General features: G+C 40.3%; 1 protein-coding gene across 1 annotated transcript; it reads left to right on the forward strand.

The window, feature by feature from the left end:
- Positions 1 to 694: 694 nt before the first annotated feature.
- Positions 695 to 20,492, forward strand: cops7a (COP9 constitutive photomorphogenic homolog subunit 7A). The gene is made up of 8 exons (XM_030750887.1): positions 695 to 779; positions 6,278 to 6,400; positions 11,352 to 11,427; positions 12,145 to 12,233; positions 13,045 to 13,247; positions 13,343 to 13,448; positions 18,419 to 18,588; positions 19,893 to 20,492. Exons 2-8 carry the CDS (start codon positions 6,278 to 6,280, stop codon positions 19,930 to 19,932), a joined length of 807 nt encoding a protein of 268 aa, XP_030606747.1. The 5' UTR covers positions 695 to 779; the 3' UTR covers positions 19,933 to 20,492.
- The last annotated feature ends 1,040 nt before the right edge of the window (positions 20,493 to 21,532 follow it).

A 21,532-nucleotide genomic window follows, 5' to 3' on the forward strand; every position in this document is an offset into this window, starting at 1 on the left:
TGATGGAGAGCAGTTTGTCCAGTGTACTTCTCTCTGCCACTGTAGTCAGAGAGCCCAGCTCCACTCCGACCACTGAGCTATCCCACCTGACCAACTTATCCAGCCTTTCTCTTCCTGATGTTGCCTCCCTGGCACACCACCACGTAAAAGAGAATGCTGGCAACTGTAGATTGGTAGAACATCTGCAGTAGTTTTCTGCAGATGCTGAAGGACCCCAATGTCCTCAATAGAGCCGGCTCTGGCCCTTCTGTACAGTGTGTCTGTTCAGTTTGTCGTCCAGCTGCAGACCGAGGTAATTGTAGGTCCTCACCATCCTCACGTCAATCCCCTCAATAGAGTGGCTGTGGGGGTGGTAAAAACCTAGGTAAGTCCAGTGCCATCTGCTTAGTCTTGGAGGTGTTAAGCAGCAGTTGGTTTAGTTGGCACCATTCCACAAAGTCATCCACCAAATACACAGGTTTTCCAACAGTATAAGATTTATTGCAAAGAAGCATCTGTTACAACCAAAAAAATAATAATAATCGATGCTCACTGTGCTAAGTTTATATGGGACTATTGACATACACTCGTTACCCACCGTCCGCTGAGATTTGCGTGGAGTATACCAGGTCGCCGCTAAGTAGCGCTCTTCTCTCTAATCCGCTGCAAGAGCTCGTGACTGACAGCTTCCTTTGTCCCGCCTCCTTCGAGCTACTGTCCAATCACCGAATGCGTCACTTTGTTGTAGCGGAACTGAGTACTCGAAAGGGAAGCTGTCTACCAGAAGCCAACACAACAAGGTAAATTTTAACACGTGCAGCCACATTTTACCACTTCTCTGGAAATATTTTCATGCATATGTAGTTTCTCGGCTGTCTGGACATTGTGGTGGTATTTTTTAAATCAACATGAAGGCTTAAAATGGACTGAGGCCTAACGTCAACGGCTAGGTGAAGCCTGGCGGTGGCTGGTTAGCCGCTAGCAACCGAGCTAGCATGACACATTGGGCTTGAATAATAGCTAATGTTTACGTAAACAGCGAAGCTAAAATTGGGCACCTGCCTAAAACTACGGTTATAATGTGTAGATTTAGCACTTTGTCTGTCAGCTGAATTGATGTTTCGTTGCCAGATAAGCGTATAAGCTTTGATTGATTGATCAGTGCAGCCTGGATTTAACTATTTACTTCTTTATCAGCACTACACATAACCGATGAAGTTTCTGAAAACGCCACTTTATGGTTTGGTTGAATTTTTTTTGTTTATTATTATTATTTTTTTTTTTGTATTTTTTTTGTAATACATTTTATTTAATATTTTCAAACGTGATCTGTTGAATCAGCACGAAAAACTATGTCAGAAAAAGACTCTTGTTTATAAATGTCCATTAGTGCAGAAATTTATATGTGGTCCTTTTTTCAGACAGAACAGAGAAGTTAAATTTTATTTATAAAACAATCATGACAAAAATATTTTGGTTCCCAGAGGGACTGCTTTATAGCACTTTCATTTTTATGGTTCTGCTTATTGGATTAAAAAAGCTATCTGAAGGTGTCACCTTTATTAGATTAGATTAAACTTTATTACATCCTTTGGGTGGGTTCCGTCAGGGAAATTAAAAGTTCCAGTAGCACTTTTTACATTATAGGCACACAAGCAGAAATATAGTCAGAAATAATGTCAGTCGGAAATATACAAGCAAAATAATAAGTAGATAAATAATAAACAAAGATACAACAAAGACAAAGAAGATATAAAACGTCTGACAGATGAAGTGGTATTGCACCTTGATATTGTCCATTGTCCAGTACTGCTTCATGTTACATTGTGATAGTGTTTATAGACAGGCTTGGGCTGCCCCCCCCCCCCCCCCCCCCCCCCCCCCAAAAAAAAATAAGAGGAGTCGTACAGTCTTATGGTGTGAGGGAAAAAGGAGTTTTTCAGTCTGTTGGTCCTACACTTGGGAAGGAGCAGTCTATCACTGAACAGGCTCCTCTGGTTGCTGATGACAGTGTGCAGAGGGTGACTGGCATCATCCATAATGTCCAGTAGTTTGTCCATAGTCCTCTGCCACCGTCACCAGAGAGTCCAGCTTCATGCCGACCACAGAGCTGGCCCGCCTGATCAGTTTGTCCAGCCTGGATGTGTCCTTCCTGGTTGTGCTGCCCCCCCAGCACACAACAGTGTAAAACAGGACACTTGCTATAACTGTCTGATAAAACATCTCCAGGAGTTTCCTGCAGATGTTAAAAAACCGCAGCCTTCTCAGGAAGTACAACCTGCTCTGTCCTTACAGATGTTCTGTGTTGCATGTCCAGTCCAGCTTGCTGTCCAGCCACAGTCCAAGGTACTTGTAGGCGTCTACAATCTCTACCTCAACTCCCTCAATTTGAACTGGTCGTGACCTTGGTCTGGACTTCCTGAAGTCAATGACCAACTCCTTGGTCTTTGAGGTGTTGAGCTGCAGGTGGTTACTGTGGCACCAGACAGCAAAGTCACTGACCAGGCTCCTATACTCCTCCTCTCTGTCATCCCTGATACACCCCACAATGGCTGTGTCATCAGCAAACTTCTGAATGTGACACAGCTCAGAATTGTAGCAGAAGTCTGAAGTGTACAGTGTGAAGAGAAGAGGGGCCAGCACTGTCCCCTGGGGTGCTCCGGTGTTGCTGATCACAGTGTCAGACATGGTGTCCTTCAGCCTGACACACTGCAGCCTGTCGGTGAGATAGCTGGAAGTGACCAGGCAGGGGTCCACTCATCCTCTTCAGTTTATCCTGAACATCCCCAACCATCTACTGGTTGGGAAGAGGTTAGAGAGAGAAAACATGAGCACTGAGAAACAACAAAGATGTTGATCAGGTTGGTGAGTCATTTGATGTTAAAGTCAGTTAGTGGCTCCCACCTGAGCCTATCAGAATCGAATTGAACAGATTTTTAAAAAATGTATAACTTCAGTATATTTAATGAAGCCATGCTAAATTTTACATTCATACTATGAAAGTCTTTTGAGTTACAGGCCCTCAGTGGGTCAGAATTTGCATTGGCATGTAGCATAATTTCAGTAATGTCTAGATGAACCTGGTATCAAAATGTAGGTAAAAAGGAGACCTACAACTTGTTTTGCCCAGCCACATATCCCACACAATTATATAACCCTTGAGAGTTTACCCAAAATGCACTTTTTAAAGTTTTTCTGGGTACTAGTGCTTGTTTCTGTTAGTCTGTGATAGATTTTACATTGGTGCAGTTTTGTTATTTAAACTCTTACATATCCAATGATGATCCTGAAAGATGGCTATAGAAAAAAATTATGCTTAAAAAAATTAGATTTTAGCCTTAGATGGTGACACATGGAGTGAGTGTAAAATATTTTTCAACAGCAGTTAAATTTGTTTTTCAGCTCAGTGAATTTCATGCTGCAGCTCCTCCTGCACTTAAGAGGTTATGAGGGTTCAAAGGTGCTTTACAAAATGACATCTAAAAATGGCAAATTTCAACCCATGCATAAAAAATTGTCATCATTTCATAGTCTTAATAACAAAGCTAGTTCTCCCTCAAATGATCTCAAATTTTGCTAAATTTGTAAGCATTAACCAAGTTTAATTTTTAATGGGTTTTTTTTTTTCAGGTTAAAGAATGGCATTCACTAATTGAAAAGGCATTTTGTGTGTTAGAATATGCTCAAACACAGTCAAATAAGAGTGTGTGGTGTGGATTTTTGAGAAAATTCAATAAAAATGCACCAACTGGAAAGCAGATTTGGGCTTGGCACAAAAACAGACGTACCCAAGACGGGCTACAGCGTGTTTGGCAGGAGCTGGACTACTGACTTGATGTGTGTTGTATCACAGGCAGTGCCCATATTGAACATTTGTGAAGCTTTGTGAAATCAGTTATAAAATCTACATCCCTCTGAATTTCTTGTTCAAATTTTGATCGGTCTTGTATTGTTCAACAGGAAGCCTGTTTCATTTTATTTGCCATGTAGTTAGTTAGATAGTCACATTTCAAATGATCTCAATTTTTTTGGGACACCGTGTACTTTGAGGGTCCGTAACTTTGAAAACATTCAGTAGTATGAAATTTGTGCAAAAGTTATTTTATTCCCAAACAAACAAACAAACAAACAAAAACAGTTAATTATGAGGGGTTGGGGTAAAAACTTTTTCAGATTTGATTTTTTTTTTTTTCTTTTCTGCAATGACCCTGGTGCAGACCCGTCACAGATCAGAAACATGCAGCTCCCAGAGTTACCCGCATAACAGTAAAGAGAGAAAGAGGACACAGAGTTATGCGGATATATGCAACATTGTGATAATTTTATCACCACTGCCCACATGCAGTTAATCTAGTACCACACATCTCTTCAGTTAATTTTCTCTTAAGTAGAAGTTTAAGTTTCTGCTCTTCATTTTAGCTGCTTAATGTTTACACAGACTTTGTTTTTTTTATGGTTGCATGCATGTCATCGTTTAATAAGAAGCTGACTGTGTGAAGTGTCAAAACAAAAACTCAAGCCTTGGCAGTGGTTTGCAGTGACCTTCAGTTTGTGTCTTGGTTGAGTTGAGAAGTCTATTGCACAGGGAGCCATTTAGTGACTTTGGGGTATTAGAAAACAGTGGAAGCTTGCAGCTGAAAAAATTCAGTTTTGTATTTCTTCTAGTTGCAGTATAGACTTTGTGTTATTTAGTAAACTGTCACTTTGATTTTTCTAACTGTCCAAATCTAGAGATCCTCACAACAATAACAATAGCTAAAGAAATTAATGTTTTGTATAGGACTTTCTTGAATATATTGGAACAAAGATATTATAACCAAAGTAAATAAATAGGCTAATTTAAAGAGAAGATGGTAAAACAATAAAACAGGTTTTTTGTTAAAACCATTTATCATAATGTGCAGCTGTGCATCTATTTTACATTTATTCATGAATGTGAGTGGGTTTTTTCTATTTTATTCATGTTTTGTATATCACAGTATCCTGTGTCTGGACAGCTGCATCTCCCATATTGAGTAGATCAACAGATTCCTGATGTCATCTCTCACTGATAGACAGCCAGTTTTGGTCATCTTTTAAATTCAGTCAATGTATACAGATGGATCTAGTCCAGCCTCACACTCAGAGCTTGATTTGACTTTTAGAAATCCACAAAAGTACGAGAGGTGCTGTTTCTAAAGCACAGTGAAGGTTAACTTGTTAGATTGAAGCGCATGTCTGCTCACCTCTTCAGCTTGTCTAGGAACGTGCTCTTTGGACCTCCTTGATGGTGATCCAGTGAGATGCCGCACGGACGGTGTGCATCTAAATGTGTCCGATTTATGGGGATAAAGCAGTATATTGGTGCCATCAGCAGAACCAGACAGAGTAGTGTTAGGACCACAGTGGATATCCAGACTCTCTGTTGCATAAATTTTAGGAAGTGGCCTAAGGTAATGATGCCGCTATGATGCAACTGCTATAATTTAATCATGCATCTGTAATACCAACTTCCCTTGTGTCCCAGGATGTGTCTACTGGGAATAAGATCTTAAAATATCTCATCAGATGTTTCTCAGTCGAGGCTCATTTGAATCAGGAGGAAGTGGGATCAAACTGACACACAGGTTTTTGTAACAGGAGAATGTACAGAAAACATTAAATATGAGGGGTTACATCAGGGAATGGTCCTGGTTGTTTATTATGTTGTTTGTTTTCTTTCTAAAATTTAAGTATCTGCTTGAGGCTTGCATAGATCCATGTCAGTACTTAGGTAATTATTCTGGTGCTGCCTTCAGCCCAAAGTGCATTTGCATCGTATTTCTATTGAGGGAGTGAGCTGATGAATATACATGGCCTGCTTCGCATTCGTTTCACTTGTTGCCTGCTTTGGGGCTGCCTGGTTAAGCTGCTCTTTGACTATCTGAGGAGCTCTCCAGGTAGTTTGAGGGTTAAGTGCTGTGGTCAAGAGCCCTTAGCCGTTGGACATTAAATTAGAGGGAGTCTTGTTCATTTATATAGATATCTTTTCAACAGGCAGTGAGTGGCTTGAAGGGTTGACAAGGGTATGGCATTACAGATGCTGTGGGGTCTGAGGCTTCATTAATAGAGCATTGTGGTTTATGTTCTTGTGTTTTTCAAAGATTTTGATATGATGTCCCCAGAGGGCTTTAATAAAGTGGCAGAGCTAAGGCAATAAGAGAGGATATTTTCTTGATTTTTATCATGATTGCTCTGCAGCTTGTCTGTGTCTCTGTAGTACTCTTGTCTCATCTAACCTGCTAACTGTGTTTCTGGTACCTTTGTCCCCCGGCATCAGATGGAGGTGGAGCAGCTCCTGTCTCTGTCAGGCTCAGCACTGGCCCAGGCTGTCAGCTCTCTGCTGGAAACCCCAGGCCTCTATGTTTTCTCTGACATCTTGGAGCTGCCTAATGTCAGAGAGGTAAACGAAATTTCCTCACACTTTATCCACACACTGCCTTTTGGGATGTTGCCAGACCGGGAATGAATAAAAAAAAATCTTTTATTAGCTAATCTGACTACTTTTAAAGATGCTTATCGTAAAGTCTTCTGTATAAGAACAGTTTAAAATATTCCAAAACTAGAAGGTCACTCAGTAGAGTGCCAAATACAGTGCAATAGATACCATTCATACTCAGCTTTATTTTGGCATTAGTTGCATTCCACTGGCATTACAGGAGTGACTTATTTTTGACCCTATGATTTTCACCATTCTGGATCATTAGAGCCTGAATCCTCCTTAAATCATGATTAAACTTTGCTATATGACAGAACTTATTGTCATGTTGTACCCAAATTCTTTTTTAGAGGATTCTGATTTCTTAGTTAGTGTGAATATTGTCCCTATCTCACAATGGTAAAGAATCCTTTCAAAAGTTCCTGGATCCAGATTGTGATCCCGATCACCACCAAATCAGTTGTTCCTTGTACCACCCCAAACAACTCCAGAAATGTTCATCAAATTTTCTGAGTTATCCTGCTAACAAACAGACAGACCAATGCGACCAAAAACGTGTTGGTGGGTGAGGTAATTAACTAAAGTTATCAACCCAGTGTGAAGAAACAACTGCAATGACTTTTATATCCAAAGCATCTATGTGTCCACTTAAGTGATGACATACTCACCCTGTTTCCAGGTCCAAGCATCTCCTGCATTTATTTAGAAAAACTATTTATCAGCATTTGCAACATGATACCAGATATCTGAACGCTTCAGAAGAGAATCATTCTCAGGCCGACTAAAGCAGTGTCCACACAGGAAGTGGCTACTAGAGGTCAGTGTCAGTGACTTTCAGGCAAAATAACCACTGCCAGCAGTTAAACTTTTCTCAACTTCAAGGTGAGCAACTGAAGTGACAACCAATACCACTGACTGGCATGTAACACAGTAGTAAATAAATACATTAAAGGGTTACCTAGGCACCTGGACCCTGGAATGTCAGCTAGCGACCAACAGTCAGAAACAAAGCAATGAGTTGCTTCCTGTGTGGATGCTCTGTAAGTGTGGACATTAAGCTTAGAATCAGGACTTAATCACAGTGAGTAATCTAAACCACGCAGCAATATATTGGCTAACCTCGTGCTGTGGATTGGTTCATCTCAGATGCTCTCTTGGCTGAAGCTTTGTTTTCAGTGTCAAAAATTCTTCGGCCAGAACATTGTATATTTTGGCTGATCAGCCAGACCAGTGACTGCATGGCTTGTGTGACATGACTGCAAGTGTTTCCTGATCAAACTGAATCCCCCCCCCCCCCCCCCCCCCCCCCCCCGATCAACACAACAGCACATAATAAGTGTAGAGCTCCTGAAGGCACCATCAACTGCAGGATAACGCATTACAAACACATAGTTAATACCCTGTTTTTGAAGGGAAATGCTGCTTTTAAAGGAGAGTGTGATTTAGCAGAAATATTCATCCATTACTTAAGTTAAGCCATGAAAAGGATGGAGAAAAGCCAGACCAGTGGGAATATTTGCTAAGGATTTGAGACCCTTTTTAGGAGCTAAACAGACAAATTGCATTTGTCCTTATTTAATAAAGAACCATACCAAGGTAAAAAAAAAAAAAATAAATAAAGACAAGCGTCCCTACAGAAACATAGCAGAGGACATTTTCACTAACAGACTGCAGTGAAAAAGACGAGAGGGAAGGTAAAGCTGATTTTTCTTAACAGTTGAGACAAAGTGATAAACACTGTAGGAAATTAAAAATGTGGATTTGGAGTTAGGTTAAACAAAAGAGCAACAATACAACAGCCTACACAAACATTTACCTCTGTGTTTTTCCTCACTGTTTGCTAAATGTGCATCTATTTACACAATAATCTATTCCAAACATCCTGCGTGAGTTTATTTAGTTCTATTGTGATTTTCCTCTGGCAGGACAAAGATGAGTGTTTTCTTTTTATCAGACAGTATTTTTTGTTTTAACAGCAGAGAATATTTTCCTTTCCTCTTCGCTGCTTTCCAGACATGCACAACACTCAAATCAACGTAGGCTATTACAGAAGTCAGATGAAGAGCCATTAGGGTCATTCCTTTCCCACCTCTGTCTGTAATTTCTGCTAAACTTAATAGATGTCCCCCAGTTGTTTATAAGGACAGGAGAAATGGTTTGAAATGGAATAAGATTTTTGTAATAGAGCAGTTGGACAGAGGAATTTCAACTGCCCCCTTTTTAAAGTTATATTAAATTAGTTTTTTAAACCACGGGCTCAGGAGGCAGAGCAGGTCGGCTACTAATCGAAGGTTGGTGGTTCGATGTATCCGTCAGAGTGTGTGTGTGTGTGTGTGTGTGTGTGAATGTGAGATTAAAAGTGCTTAGGCTTAGAAAAAAGCACGTGTATGAATAGGTGTGAATGGGTGAATGAGGCTTATAGTAAAATCCCTTTGAATGCTCAAATTGAATAGAAAAGCACTGTATATAAGTCCCAGTCCATTTACTGGTTACTTTGTTAGCCATGGTTTTATTTACTGAAGCATAGCTGACATGTTTATTTATGAAATGGCCAGAAATAATAGCAAAACTTTGTATATTTCTGTGAAATAAGGTAACACAGAATCATTGCTTTTACTGTGTGTGGCGATCATGCTTATCATGCTCTATGCTGAGATCCCCCACGCCCCCAAGGCCAACTCTGAGCCAAGAAAAAACCCTGGTGAGGAAATGGTTGGTTGTGTGACTATTTAAATGCTAAGAACCAAGAAATATTAGACAGGGGGTCATTCTCTGTCAGTTCATCATTTGCCTCCCACCTGACCATCTCGGATTTGCCTAAAAAAATTCCAGGGGAAAGATACACTTAATAGGAATTATGCTAAATCTCAGGTTCCTGACAGACATTTTTCTGGCATCTTTTTTTTGAGGGGCTATTTTAAAGTTCCTTTCTCTAGAAAGTTACTTGAGTTAGGTCCTTTAGATTTTTCAGGGTAAATATCTGATACTATGACTATATTAATATGGGCTGTCATGAGTGTAGCTCAGGTTAACATAGAATGATGGATGCTTGAAGCATTGTAAATAGTTGGATGTGTAATCTTTGACAGCAGACTTGAAGGCTTGTAGAAACCACAAGTTCAGGAAAGGATAGGTAGGAGAATATTGTTTGTTTATAACTTTTCATATCCAAGGCACATAATATTCTTTAAAAGATCAGGTTAATGTTTTCACTGATATTCAAGCTTGAATATGGGGAAAAAGCAAATTTGCATCCAACTTCAGTGTGACATTCCCCAGGTACACCTGCATGTACCAGATTCAAATGACCTTTTTCAGGAAAGAGAGGGTTTCTGTTAATATATCAAAATTTGTGGTGGTGTTCTCTTTCATTTTCCCAACATGAGTTTTTGACACACTCTTATATTTATGTACAGCAGCCAAAGATTGTTTCAGAAGCAGAGCAGCGTGTTTTAATTTAATTTATGCACCTTCAGGGTGCAGCAGGAGGTTTTTTTTCTGGCCGAGGAGAGAGGATGTGTGCCGGGTGCCATAAACACATGATTACAGACAGAAGTTCCTGATACACCTCTGGTTACAGATATGTAGTTAAAGAGGATGACATAAAAATGCTGAGAGTTGCATGCAGGAGTTCAACTTTGAGTGACACTCTGTTGTTGAAGTTAGTTTCATTAACTTTGATGACACAAGCTATACAGGTAACACAATTCATGCATTTAGTTTGGTATTATGATTTCTTCAAATGAATTAAATGCTGTTGATGTATTATTTAAATTCATATGAGCTGAATGACTGAGCATTAATGATCAAATAATTAAAAATTGTAAATACTTAAATAAAAATGTTAAAATGCACTGAAGCCTCAGTGTCTCTGTAACTAATCATGGGATTGGAATAATCTCAAATGTGATCTCACCTATTAAAAAATGAAGGGCAGTGGATGGAATTTAGGCCCTCTATCTTAAAAGCAGTGAATTTTAGAAATATTTGAATTTGTCATTATCTTTGGCTGCCATACATAAATTTGAGTATTTCAGAAATTCATATCGGGAAAATGAGAGAGCACACCGTCACAAATTTTGATATGTTATTAGCAGAAATGTGCCCTTTCTAAAAAAGGTCATTTGGATTTGGTACATGGGGCATACCTGGCGAATGTCACACTGAAGATGGATGGCATTCACATTTTAATATCAGTGAAACCATTCACCTGATCTGAACTGTTTTAAAGAATATTATATGCCTCGTATATGATAAGTTATAAACAAAGTATCAGCCCCCTACCTGCACTTGCCTGCCTCCAAATCTGCTGTCACAGATTAGACATCCAAATATTTATGATACTTTAAGCATCTATTATTCTCTGTTCACCTGAGCAACACTGCTGAGAGTCCATTTTCATAAAGCCACAGTACTAAATATTTACCTTAAAATATTTGAGGGACCCAGCTCAAGTAATTTTCTGGATAATGGAATTTTAAAGTCACCCCTCAAAAAATATGCTAGAAAAGCATCTAAAACACCTCTACCTTTATCCCTTTAAGCATTTTGTTTTAGAAAATTAAAGGCAATAGAGAGCTGAAATTTTGCATAATTCCTACTAAGTAGTGCGTCTTTACCAGGATTTCATGTGGGAATTATCTTTTTTTGAACTGAGATGGAATGACCCACAGATCACCAGAGATGGATTTTGAAGCCTAGTATGAATGCAGAATAATACTAACATGTTTGAGTAGACCAGTCAGGTCTTTTTGTTGTTTCTTTCTTTTTTTTTTTTTTTTTTTTTTACTGACACAGAAAAACCTCAGCTCTGTGCATGGATAAAATGCAGTTGTATAGCTCTTATGTAGAGAGTCTTATTATGTACAATATTCTGCAACATCATCTTCTCTTTCATCTTCTCTCCAAACCACAGCTGGAGAATGGTCCTCACGCACCAGTGTACCAGCTCCTGAACCTCTTTGCCTATGGAACCTACTGCGACTACAAAGGTATTGCAGTGGCAGCACGATGTAAATAAGTAATAGGGCGGCCCTGCAACGCTTTTATTATGAGCTGTATTTCTTTCCTTCAAGGCAGGCACTTTGACACAGAGGCTTTAAACACCCTCACCTGAAAACACTGCAGGCAGGTTATTCATGGATAAAACTGCTGGAGTACTTTAGCGTTTTTAGGCTGATGACTGTCACAAACGGACTACAAACAAATCTTTTCTAACTTAATTTGCTTTCTGCCTAATGCATCGGGAAGCTTCAAGTAGAATCTTAATTATGTCTAATTTTGTACTGAATATCAACCAATAGCCTGGAAAAAGACTGTAGCCTACTTTATTGTTCTTTCCCTTTTGAGATATGCCATCAGGGAGCACATTTACTTTCATAGAGCTGTGTAGTGGATCCCTTAGAGGAGCTGTCAGAGCTACTGTCTCAGGGGGTGTGAGTCCTGTCACCAGGGTAGCGAGTCAGCAGGAGGTACAGTCACAGGAGACGGACTTCCTCCCGACTCTGTTCACCGACTGCTTGAACTGCTCCACACTCACCTGCACCTCGCTGTGTAACATTACACTTCAAAGTAATACGTTTTGGCTCTATTATGTGTGACTGTTTGACCCTCTGTAAAGCAACACTTGCACACTGCTCTGGTAAATGTTCCCCACTGTGTCTGTTTCACTTTTTTTTTATTATTATTATTCATGTCTGTTGCTATAGAGAGAGCAGCCTCTCTTCCAGAGTTGACCCCAGCACAGAGAAACAAACTCCGTCATCTGTCGATCATCAGCTTGGCTTCCAACCTCAAGGTACAGGTCCATTATTTTGTCTTCCAGGTTTGACAAAAAAGTGCAGATGAGCTGTGATGTTGTATTGATTTTTGTTTTCTTTGTCTCAGGCATAGAAAATAAATTTGCTGCAGGCATCATAAAGCAAGCCCTGATATTAATGATATATGGACAATTCTGCTTTTAGATGGCTTTGCTATTTTCTTCAGGCTCGTAATCCAATTAGTTTTTTCCTTTAAACGCTCGTGTGAGGTTGGCTGTGATCCTAAGCTTGTGGCTGTAAATATATCAGCTAAATTTGGAAGAAAACAACAGACGAGCCTCAAGTTTCTCCAGCACAAAAGTTACCAGCACAACTTGTACCCTTCATGTCATTTTAAATTTCAGTGCCAGCACTCTATGTCCGTGATAAAGTATTCATCTTATGTGATTTCTTACAGCATCTCTTCACTGTCCTGCACCTCTCCTTGTGCCCTTTTCTTTTCTCTGCTCCTGATAAATAATTGATTCATTATTCTCACCAGTGCTGTCCATTTTTTCCCCCCTAACTTAATCTCTGTGTCTGTTAACATCACTCCTTTCACTCCTGCCCCCTTGTTTTTCTCCTTTATGTGTCACTGCTCTCCCTATATGTGCGCTTGAACTCTCTAATTGCCCAGTGAAGGACTGTAAAGTTTCAAGCTCCTTTCATCTTCCTCTGGCAGTGGCATTTACGCAAATGAGCATTTTTAGTGTAACATATTTTTTAGTCATTTTCCATCAGAGCATTAAAGTGGCATCAAATTAGCTGCCTGCTTACCTGCACTTTTTCTTGTCTTTATTTTCCCCTCAGTGCCTGCCGTATTCGCTGCTCCTGCAACAGCTTGATCTGAAGAACGTGCGGGAACTCGAGGACCTGCTGATTGAAGCCGTTTACTGCGACATCATCCAGGGCAAACTAGACCAGAGGAACCAGCAGGTGGAGGTAGACTGCAGCGTGGGTCGTGACCTCGGCCCTAATGAGCTGCCAAACATAATCAACACGCTGCAGGAGTGGTCAGTATCACCTCTAAGTGTCTGTGGACACACTTGAGATTTATGTCTCAATTATCTGTTTTTCTAACAATCTCCGTGCTTTCCTTTTCTCTCAGGTGTGCAGGTTGTGAGGCGGTTTTGTGTGGTATTGAGGAGCAAGTCTCGAGGGCAAACCAATACAGAGAGAGCCAGCTAAAGGTCAAAGTCCAAGTGGAAACAGAGGTTTGTTCTTCCTCCTTTCAGCCTTCAGGTCTCTCTCTTTCCTGCCCAGAAAACCCATAAATGTGACTCTTCCGTCTTGTTTTTTTTCCCCTTCCAGCTGTTTGTGGTATTCTAGTTTCGCCTTTACTGCTTATTTCCTTATTTTGAATCTCGTTGGCATAATCGGTCGTACTATTCAGAGATTTTTTTTCTAATGCACTTTCTGTGCCAGTAAAAATTTGCAGTCCCCTAAATATTCAGGTGAAGTTAAACTTCATTTTCATTCTTTGTTAGCACTGCTCTGTAAATCGCTTGGGGGAAAAAATAGAAAAGAAAATGAATGCATTTTTATTTTACATTTCTTCTAGATTTGCATTAAATTGACTGACATGAAGCCACAGTGCAAGTTTGTTTACTTTTCTCTTGTTCCCTTCATCAACACTCTGGCAGCCTGCCAACTGCTGTCAGTCACACAGGCACTGACACACCCCTCTATTATTAGTATTCATGCCAGATTTAGACAGTAAATTCACTGATGATGTGTGATTGCTCCAACTAGCTTGAGTTTGACAAATCAAGTGGGCATCTTCCAAGGTTACAGCCATCTTAGTACAAAGCTCCCCCTCCGTGCAAGAGAGCAGTTCAGCAAGGTTACAGTCCTGTCTGCGGAATCGTTGCCGAAGCCATGCATAAACTTTTTTACTGTATCTTTTCATGGAAAAGTAAGAGAGGACTTTCAAAGGCATTCGTGAGCAATGTGAACAGGAACAGGTGCACCTACACAAACAGGTTTTTGTGTTCGTGTAGGTACTTCACTATTGTTTTAAAGAAGGGCTACAGTCATTTGCAGAGTCATAATCTTGAGGGCAATTTGAATAGATTTACATGCTTTAATGTTCACTAAACAAATGTGGCACTATCACATGGCAAATGGACTGATATAAACAGTACTTTTTTACTCTGGGCTTAAAGTACTTTTACACTTCAAGCCATATTCTTGCAGCGGTTTGTTTTATGGCTTCAAGAGGTTTCTAACTATAACCCATATACTCCCACTCTGATGCATCCATCAGGGTGGGAGTATATGGCACTGTGGGCTTTCAGTGTCTTGCCCGAGGACACTTCGACATATGAACTGGAGGAGCCAGAGATCAAACCACTGACCTTCTTATGGCCTGCTTCATCTCCTGGGCCACGGCTGCCACTCCCTTTTCAGATTTGTTCACACTCTGAAATGTCTCCCCGATTAAGGATTATTTACCAAATAAACGTTGTCTTACTTTCATCATGCCAGCCTGCTTGTTAAGCTTGTGCTTAGTTCTGTTAACCCTTTGACAGTTTTTATATGAATAAAAAACACTTCGTGCAACAGTAAGCAAATTAGCTAATGTATAAAAGTATTTTTTTCTCTTCTGGTGTGCATTCACTTTGCATGTTTGGACATCCTTTTTTTAAACCATTGGTAGTGGTTTTAAAAAATAAAATCTTAAAACATCTTAAATATAACTTGCTCATACCTACAGATCTCAGTATTACAGTAGCTCTGCCTCTCACCAGTGGGCATACAATTAAAAAAAAACATACTCTGTCACTTTATCTCTGACTGTTTAACATGTAAATGTGGACAACATCACAGCTCATGTGTTGTTGTTAACTTTTCTGAATTCTGGTTTTGTTACATTATTGTGGTTATAAAATCAGGATTTAGCAGAGCAGGAGCTCGGATAATGGCTTGTCAGTTAAGGCTGCTTAACATCAGTATAATGGGATGTTTGTGTCACTATTTCATGCTTGTCCTGTTGTCTGACAAGAGAAACAGAGAGGTATGTAAATGAGAACTGCTTTATTGGGAACTCGGCTCTTAAAATACAGTTTATGCAAGCACAGAGAGGAACAGGAGAAATAAACAGCATTGTAGTGTTAGCCACATTAGCTGTGCACTGTACTGACAATAAATATCTGTGGGAACATTATTATATGTGGTTAAACTCCTCAAGATGTAACATTTTTACAAGTGAAGAACAACATAATGAAATAGCACAACAAGGAAGATAACAAGAGACAAGAGTACAAATTACAGCCTTAAACAAGTCATTCAGTAACATAAGTAATAACTGAAAACATAAGTAATCTGGTTTAAGATGACAAAACAAATCCTGTTTGAAGAAGCAAAAAGGTGGCAAGGAGTGCATGAAACATAAAAGCTTTTATAAGTTTCCTTTGATACAAAATGAACTTTAAAGAGAAACTGAGCAAAGCTTTTAAATACAGATTTTTCTTTCCTAAAAGTCATCCATTGGGTCTTCATCACCTTAGAAGACATAGATAACCCCTCCCTGCATTTAAAGTGATTCAGTTGTTACCCATTGCTCTGAATCCCATTGCTTACAGCTGTTTGCTGGTGGATGTTAACATTTTCTGGTTCATGGTAATTTGTCATCACTACAAGTTGCTAAATTTAATTCTCTCTCTCAGTCCAACTTTAAGAGTCACAGGAGAACTGGAGCCTATCCTAGCTGTCATAGGGCGAGAGGCGGGATATCTCTTGCCCTATGACAGGTCACCAGTTCTTCACAAGGCTAAGAATTTAACTGACATTCTATTATCTCTGGCCATCACATCCATTTGTTTATTCCCCTTTAGAGTTGGCAGGTAATGTGGAACTGTGAGGCTCATTCTTTGTTTTTGAAGGCGTGCCAGACTAGCCAGTGTGTTACACAGTGATGTAGATAAATAATGGGAAAAAAAATCCTTGACTACAAAAGAGACTGAAAGCAACATGTTTTCTGTGGGAAAGAAAAACACTTTTTAAGCCTAGTTTATGGTCATTGCATTGGTTGTTGCGTGCACCAACTGTGACATCACCATGGTCCTGTACTCATTTATGCTGCTGGTCCAGGCACGCCTGACTCACTGCAGTCTTCTCCTGAATGATAGGTGTTGCAGCTCAGAAAAAAAAAAAAAAAATCTCAGCATCAGTGCTGGCTTGAGAATTGAAGTCAAGGCAGAAATTTTTCAAGCTGTTGCAGCATCTCCCTTTTTGTAATCTGATCATCTCTTGAGCTCCTCTACTGATATATCATTGAAGAATGGCACGATCATACACATGCATAGTCTCCAACCCGGCCAGCACACCAGTTTACCAAAATGACATCAGAGTGCAGGGCACAGCTGCACTTGTGACATCACTTTTTTTGGGCAAACCCTGACAAACGTGATTTGCCCCAAAACAACAGCAAGCATAAAAGAATGATTAATGTACAGTTTGGTTTTTGTAACCTTTTACATGCACAAAAAAAGATGTGCAGCAGAATAAAAGAGAGGACATGCACAAAAACTGTGGTATGGGCAAACTTAGTTTGTGTCCATTTACGTAGGTACGCTATATTGACAAAAGCATTCACTCACCCATCCAAATGATTGAATTCACGTGTTCCAATCACTTCCATGGCCACAGATGTAGAAAACCAAGCACCTAGGCATGCAGACTGCTTCTACAAACATTTGTGAAAGAATGGGTCGCTCTCAGAAGCTCAGTGAATTCCAGCGTGGTACCATGATAAGATGTCACCTGTGCAACAAGTCCAGTCGTGAAATTTCCTCGCTACTAAATATTCCGCCGTCAACTGTTAGTGGGATTATAACAAAGTGGAAGTGACTGGGAATAACAGCAAATCAGCCACCAAGTGGTAGGCCACGTAAAACAGAGCGGGGGTGAGTGGATGCTGAGGCACATAGTTCACAGAGGTCACCAACTTTCTGCAGTCAGTCGTTACAGACCTCCAAACTTCTTGTGGCCTTCAGATTGGTTCAAGAACAGTGCTTCATGGAATGGGTTTCCATGGCTGAGCTGCATCCAAGTCTTACATCACCAAGTGCAATGCAAAGGGTCGGATGCTGTGGTGTAAAGCACGCCACCACTGGACTCTAGAGCAGTGGAGATGTGTTCTCTGGAGTGATGAATCTTGCTTCTCCATCTGGTAATCCGATGGAAAAGTCTGGGTTTGGCGGGTGCCGGAAGAACGGTACTTGCTTGACTGCATTGTGCCAAGTGTAAAGTTTGGTGGAGGAAGGATTATGGTTTGAGGTTGTTTTTCAGGAGTTGGGCTCGGCCCCTTAGTTCCAGTGACTGGAACTCTTAATGCTTCAGCATACCAAGACAACAGCTTGGGGATGGCCCCTTCCTGTTCTGTGCACCAGTCCACAAAGCAAGGTCCATAAAGACATGGATGAGCAAGTTTGGTGGAAAAACTTGACCGGCTCGCACAGAGTCCTGACCTCAACACGATCTTTGGGATAAATTAGAGCCAAGCCTTCTCATCCAACATCAGTGTTTGACCTCGCAAATGCATTTCTGGAAGAATGGTCAAAAATTCCCATAAACACACTCTTAAACCTTGTGGAAAGCCTTCCCAGAAGAGTTGAAACTGCTATACCTGCAAACTGTGGGCCGACATCATATTAAACCCTATGGATAAAGAATCAGATGTCTTTCAAGTTCATATGCATGTAAAGGCAGACGAGGAAATACTTTTGGCAATATAGTATTTCTGGCTACTCAGAATGAAGGGTTTTGGGTATGCAGCCTACACAGACATGTAGCAATGACGCTGTGCGTAGGTAGAATGCTGATTGATTGAAAGTTGGGCTCGAACTGTAAAAGGAGTGAAAGTTCACCACAACGGGAAAGAAGATGGAAAAAAACTCCATCAAAGATTAAAAGCAGCACAAGAATCACAGATGGCAGCCGCAGTGGACTGTTTTAAACATTTTTAACTCTGTTTCACTTCACTACTAAGAAGTTCTTTGTCTGTTATGACTGCTGTCTTCATCACAGCAGGCTGAAGGTCCAAACAACAGCACAAACATAAGAGTATTACGTTACCAGTTGTTACAGATATTTTTGACACAGCTTCCTGGTACCAGTACACAGACAAGGCTAACACCAGTCCCTTTAATTTTCAATTTTTATTCTCTTCATTTCTCACCAGGTCTCAAATCTACAGAAGACGTTAAAGGCCAGCGCTGCGTCTCCATCGTCAGGCCCTGCCCCTGCTGGGGCCGCCTCCAATCAGGACGCAGACCAACCCGCTGAGCCACGAGACCCTGCCTCCTCTCAGGAACCAAGACAGCCAGGCAAAAAAAGCTCAAAAGTGAAAGGGTGAGTACTGCACCTCTGTGGATTGTGGCCTCACACAGCGGGCAGCCGAGTATACTGAGAAAGCTGTTTACATATATATATTTTTTAATACAAAAGTACTCACCGGGAGTTTGCATAGAAATTGCATTTATTGTTTTCATGGCTAAACATTTTACAAATTGAATGTATTTTATTCAAATTGGTTGGTGCACTTTTAAATGAAGTTTCTGGTAAGTTTTTTTTTTCCACTCCAAGTAGGAAATTCATTTTCTACAAGTCACAAAATTGGAACAAAATGTTTCATATGGAGGTTTTTTCCATTAGGTTTCTTTTATTGCTGCATCTCCTTTTGTTCTTTGAAGCACTTTGTAACTGTGATTTTTGAAAGGTGCTTCATAAATACAAATTTCCCTACTTATAAGCATGGCACTATGAAGTCTACTTCAAACACTAAATTAAAGCCATTAGTCCAGTGTTCTTGTAGAGAGCAAAAGTTAATTCAGCCAAGAACCACTGTGTTTCCATTTTTCCAATAAACAGTAAAAAGCCAGCTGCTGCTGTAAGTGGCTTGTCTGTGTCTGAGCGTGCGTCTGCATGAAGTAGCTTTATTATCAGATGCACATTAGTGTTTTGCAACAGTACCATAACCATGCTATCAGGAGCTCTCTTTCTGTTCTGCTTCCATCCGGCCTAATTACCAGTGGCTAATTTCACATCTGTCCTGGATTATAAAATGTCACTGGATATACAAACGCCCCGCGTGTTTCCTTCCTCAAAGAACCATTTCTCCCTCCAGTGACCAGCCGAGATGCTTCGCTTGGCTGCTGTTTATGTTGTTCCTGCCGAACAGAAAGCAGCGATTACTTTCTGGCTGCGTGTCACATTTTGACGAAGCATAGAGCCCTGTAATTTCCGTCACTCAACACGGCACATCATTCAAATGAAGAGCCACTCAATGTTTTAAAATCCAAATTAATGATAGCTTAACCTCAATCCTCGAATTAAAATGAGTTTTGACACCATTTCTTTATAAAGCTATTTAAAGAATGGGACTGATACTGCAGTTATTAATAGAATCCTGCTCTTTGCCAAAATTTGCAGAAAAAGAAAATCCACTGTGAGCAATTCTAGTACAAAAAAACAGCAAATACTGGTGTTGGGTATTTTAACATAAAGACACTTTTGCACCCAGGTTGCATCAGTAATTTGTTGCTTCAGTAGAGCAAGCAGAAAGTAAACATGTAAGCCATCAAATTATTTAAATAAGTCTTTAAAAAAAAAAAAAAAAACAGCAGCTGAGTGTGTTTTATTTGTTTTCTGTCCAGGCTGCGTGGCAGCGGCAAGATCTGGTCCAAGTCCAACTGAGGACGAGCGGACAGCAGCACTGATGGACACTCACTAATCGACAGGCACACGGTGTTGACAAAAAAAACCAAACATTAAAAAAAAAGTGATCACAGTTCATTTACGACAGAACAACCAGGGAGCTTCACGGGGAACTTTTTCTGCTAACCAAATCTCACCCTGACGGATTCAGAAACACACACCGAGCTGATGGATAAAGCAGGCGTGACATCCTCTCCTGCAGTTGTTAACAGGCAGGCTGTTGGTGTAAATACACGCATAAACCACTTGTGACACATGAAGACAAAGCAGTCTGCGGCAGAAGTCAGTTGCCTTTGACCAGAAACAGGATCAGTGTATTTGACGCTTGTTTGTTTGTGTGTACGTGCGTGTGCGTGTGTGTGTGTGTGTGTGTGCGCGCGCGCATCTCTGTTGGTTTCAAATGTTCTTTTGGTTTAGTTTAATTCTATGTTGCTTTGTATTATTTCTCTCTCTCTCTTCTGAGTTGAGACATGTAAAAAAAAAAAAAAAAGACAAAAAATCAGAATATAAATTGTTGGAAAATAAAACGAAGCCCTGTACTCGTCTCAACTGTCTCATTAATGTCACTGTCACTTCTTTTATTAAATGCACTTCAGAGTGTATCTCTGGAGGGTGCGCTGCTAAATGTTAACTCGCAGAAGGGGGCTACCCGTTAGGAGGTCAAGCCATTAATTAGGGCATGTCCCCAAAGAGACTAATGTATTATAGAGCTGAGGCTTCCCCTGTGCACTACCAGCATGGCTACACATACATCCACATACACACACCAAGAGCATCCATATTTCATACGAGTATGTTTTGCCCAGAGCTTCTATTTCAATGTCAAAATTGCCTGTTGAAATTGCCTGCTACCCTTTCTTGTACCTCCATCACACAGTCAAAATTGCCTTCATCTTCCCAGCTCTGTCCATCTCTGTCTTTTGATTCTGTTTCCTCTAAATTCTAGGCTCGTCATCCTGTGTGACAGTAATGGTTGCAATTAGCTGACCATCAGCAATAGAGAAAGGGCAGCAGGCGGAAATTATGAGCCCATTTCATTTAACCTCCTGTTTTCCTGTTCCTTCCTTCCTGCCACGTTTCTCCTCACCTTTATAAATAATAGTGTTAATTTCACTCAGTGTGATTGAGCTTCATCAGTTGAGTTTTTTTTTTTTTTTTTTAAACTAGATTGGATCTGTGAAATCTAACAGCTGCACACCTTTCGAGGTGTTTGTGAGTGAAAAATGAGTCGACGGTGTCAGCTGCGTGCTTTATTATAGGTGTGATCGTGTGAGTAGAAACCTCAGGCACAAGTTCACACCTTTACTTCGGCATTAATGTTTGTTGTTTATCTATCCTGGTCCCGAATTGCCGCAGCACCTGCTGGTATGTCTCATAACTAGACCGCCATTAAAACTTCCAAGTGGAACTGAGCCAATCAATTACTTTGATTGATCAGTAAAATGCCCAGAAGAGATGGAAACACTAGCTGTGTAGCAATGCTGCTGCAGAATCTCAACACACTCGAGTGGCATTTCTCTTCTCGTGCCCACCTTGATTTTATTGACATTTGTTTGAAAAACTACACAGAGCAAATTCT

Source organism: Archocentrus centrarchus, chromosome 16, assembly GCF_007364275.1.
Source record: "Archocentrus centrarchus isolate MPI-CPG fArcCen1 chromosome 16, fArcCen1, whole genome shotgun sequence".
NCBI lineage: Eukaryota > Metazoa > Chordata > Actinopteri > Cichliformes > Cichlidae > Archocentrus > Archocentrus centrarchus.

Excerpts from the sequence above, each read along its gene's own strand:
- cops7a (XM_030750887.1), top strand. The coding sequence starts at position 6,278 with ATGGAGGTGGAGCAGCTCCTGTCTCTGTCAGGCTCAGCACTGGCCCAG. Across the intron at positions 13,248-13,342 it reads ATCAACACGCTGCAGGAGTG|GTGTGCAGGTTGTGAGGCGG; the intron begins GTCAGTATCACC and ends CTTTTCTCTCAG. Across the intron at positions 13,449-18,418 it reads AAGTCCAAGTGGAAACAGAG|GTCTCAAATCTACAGAAGAC; the intron begins GTTTGTTCTTCC and ends ATTTCTCACCAG.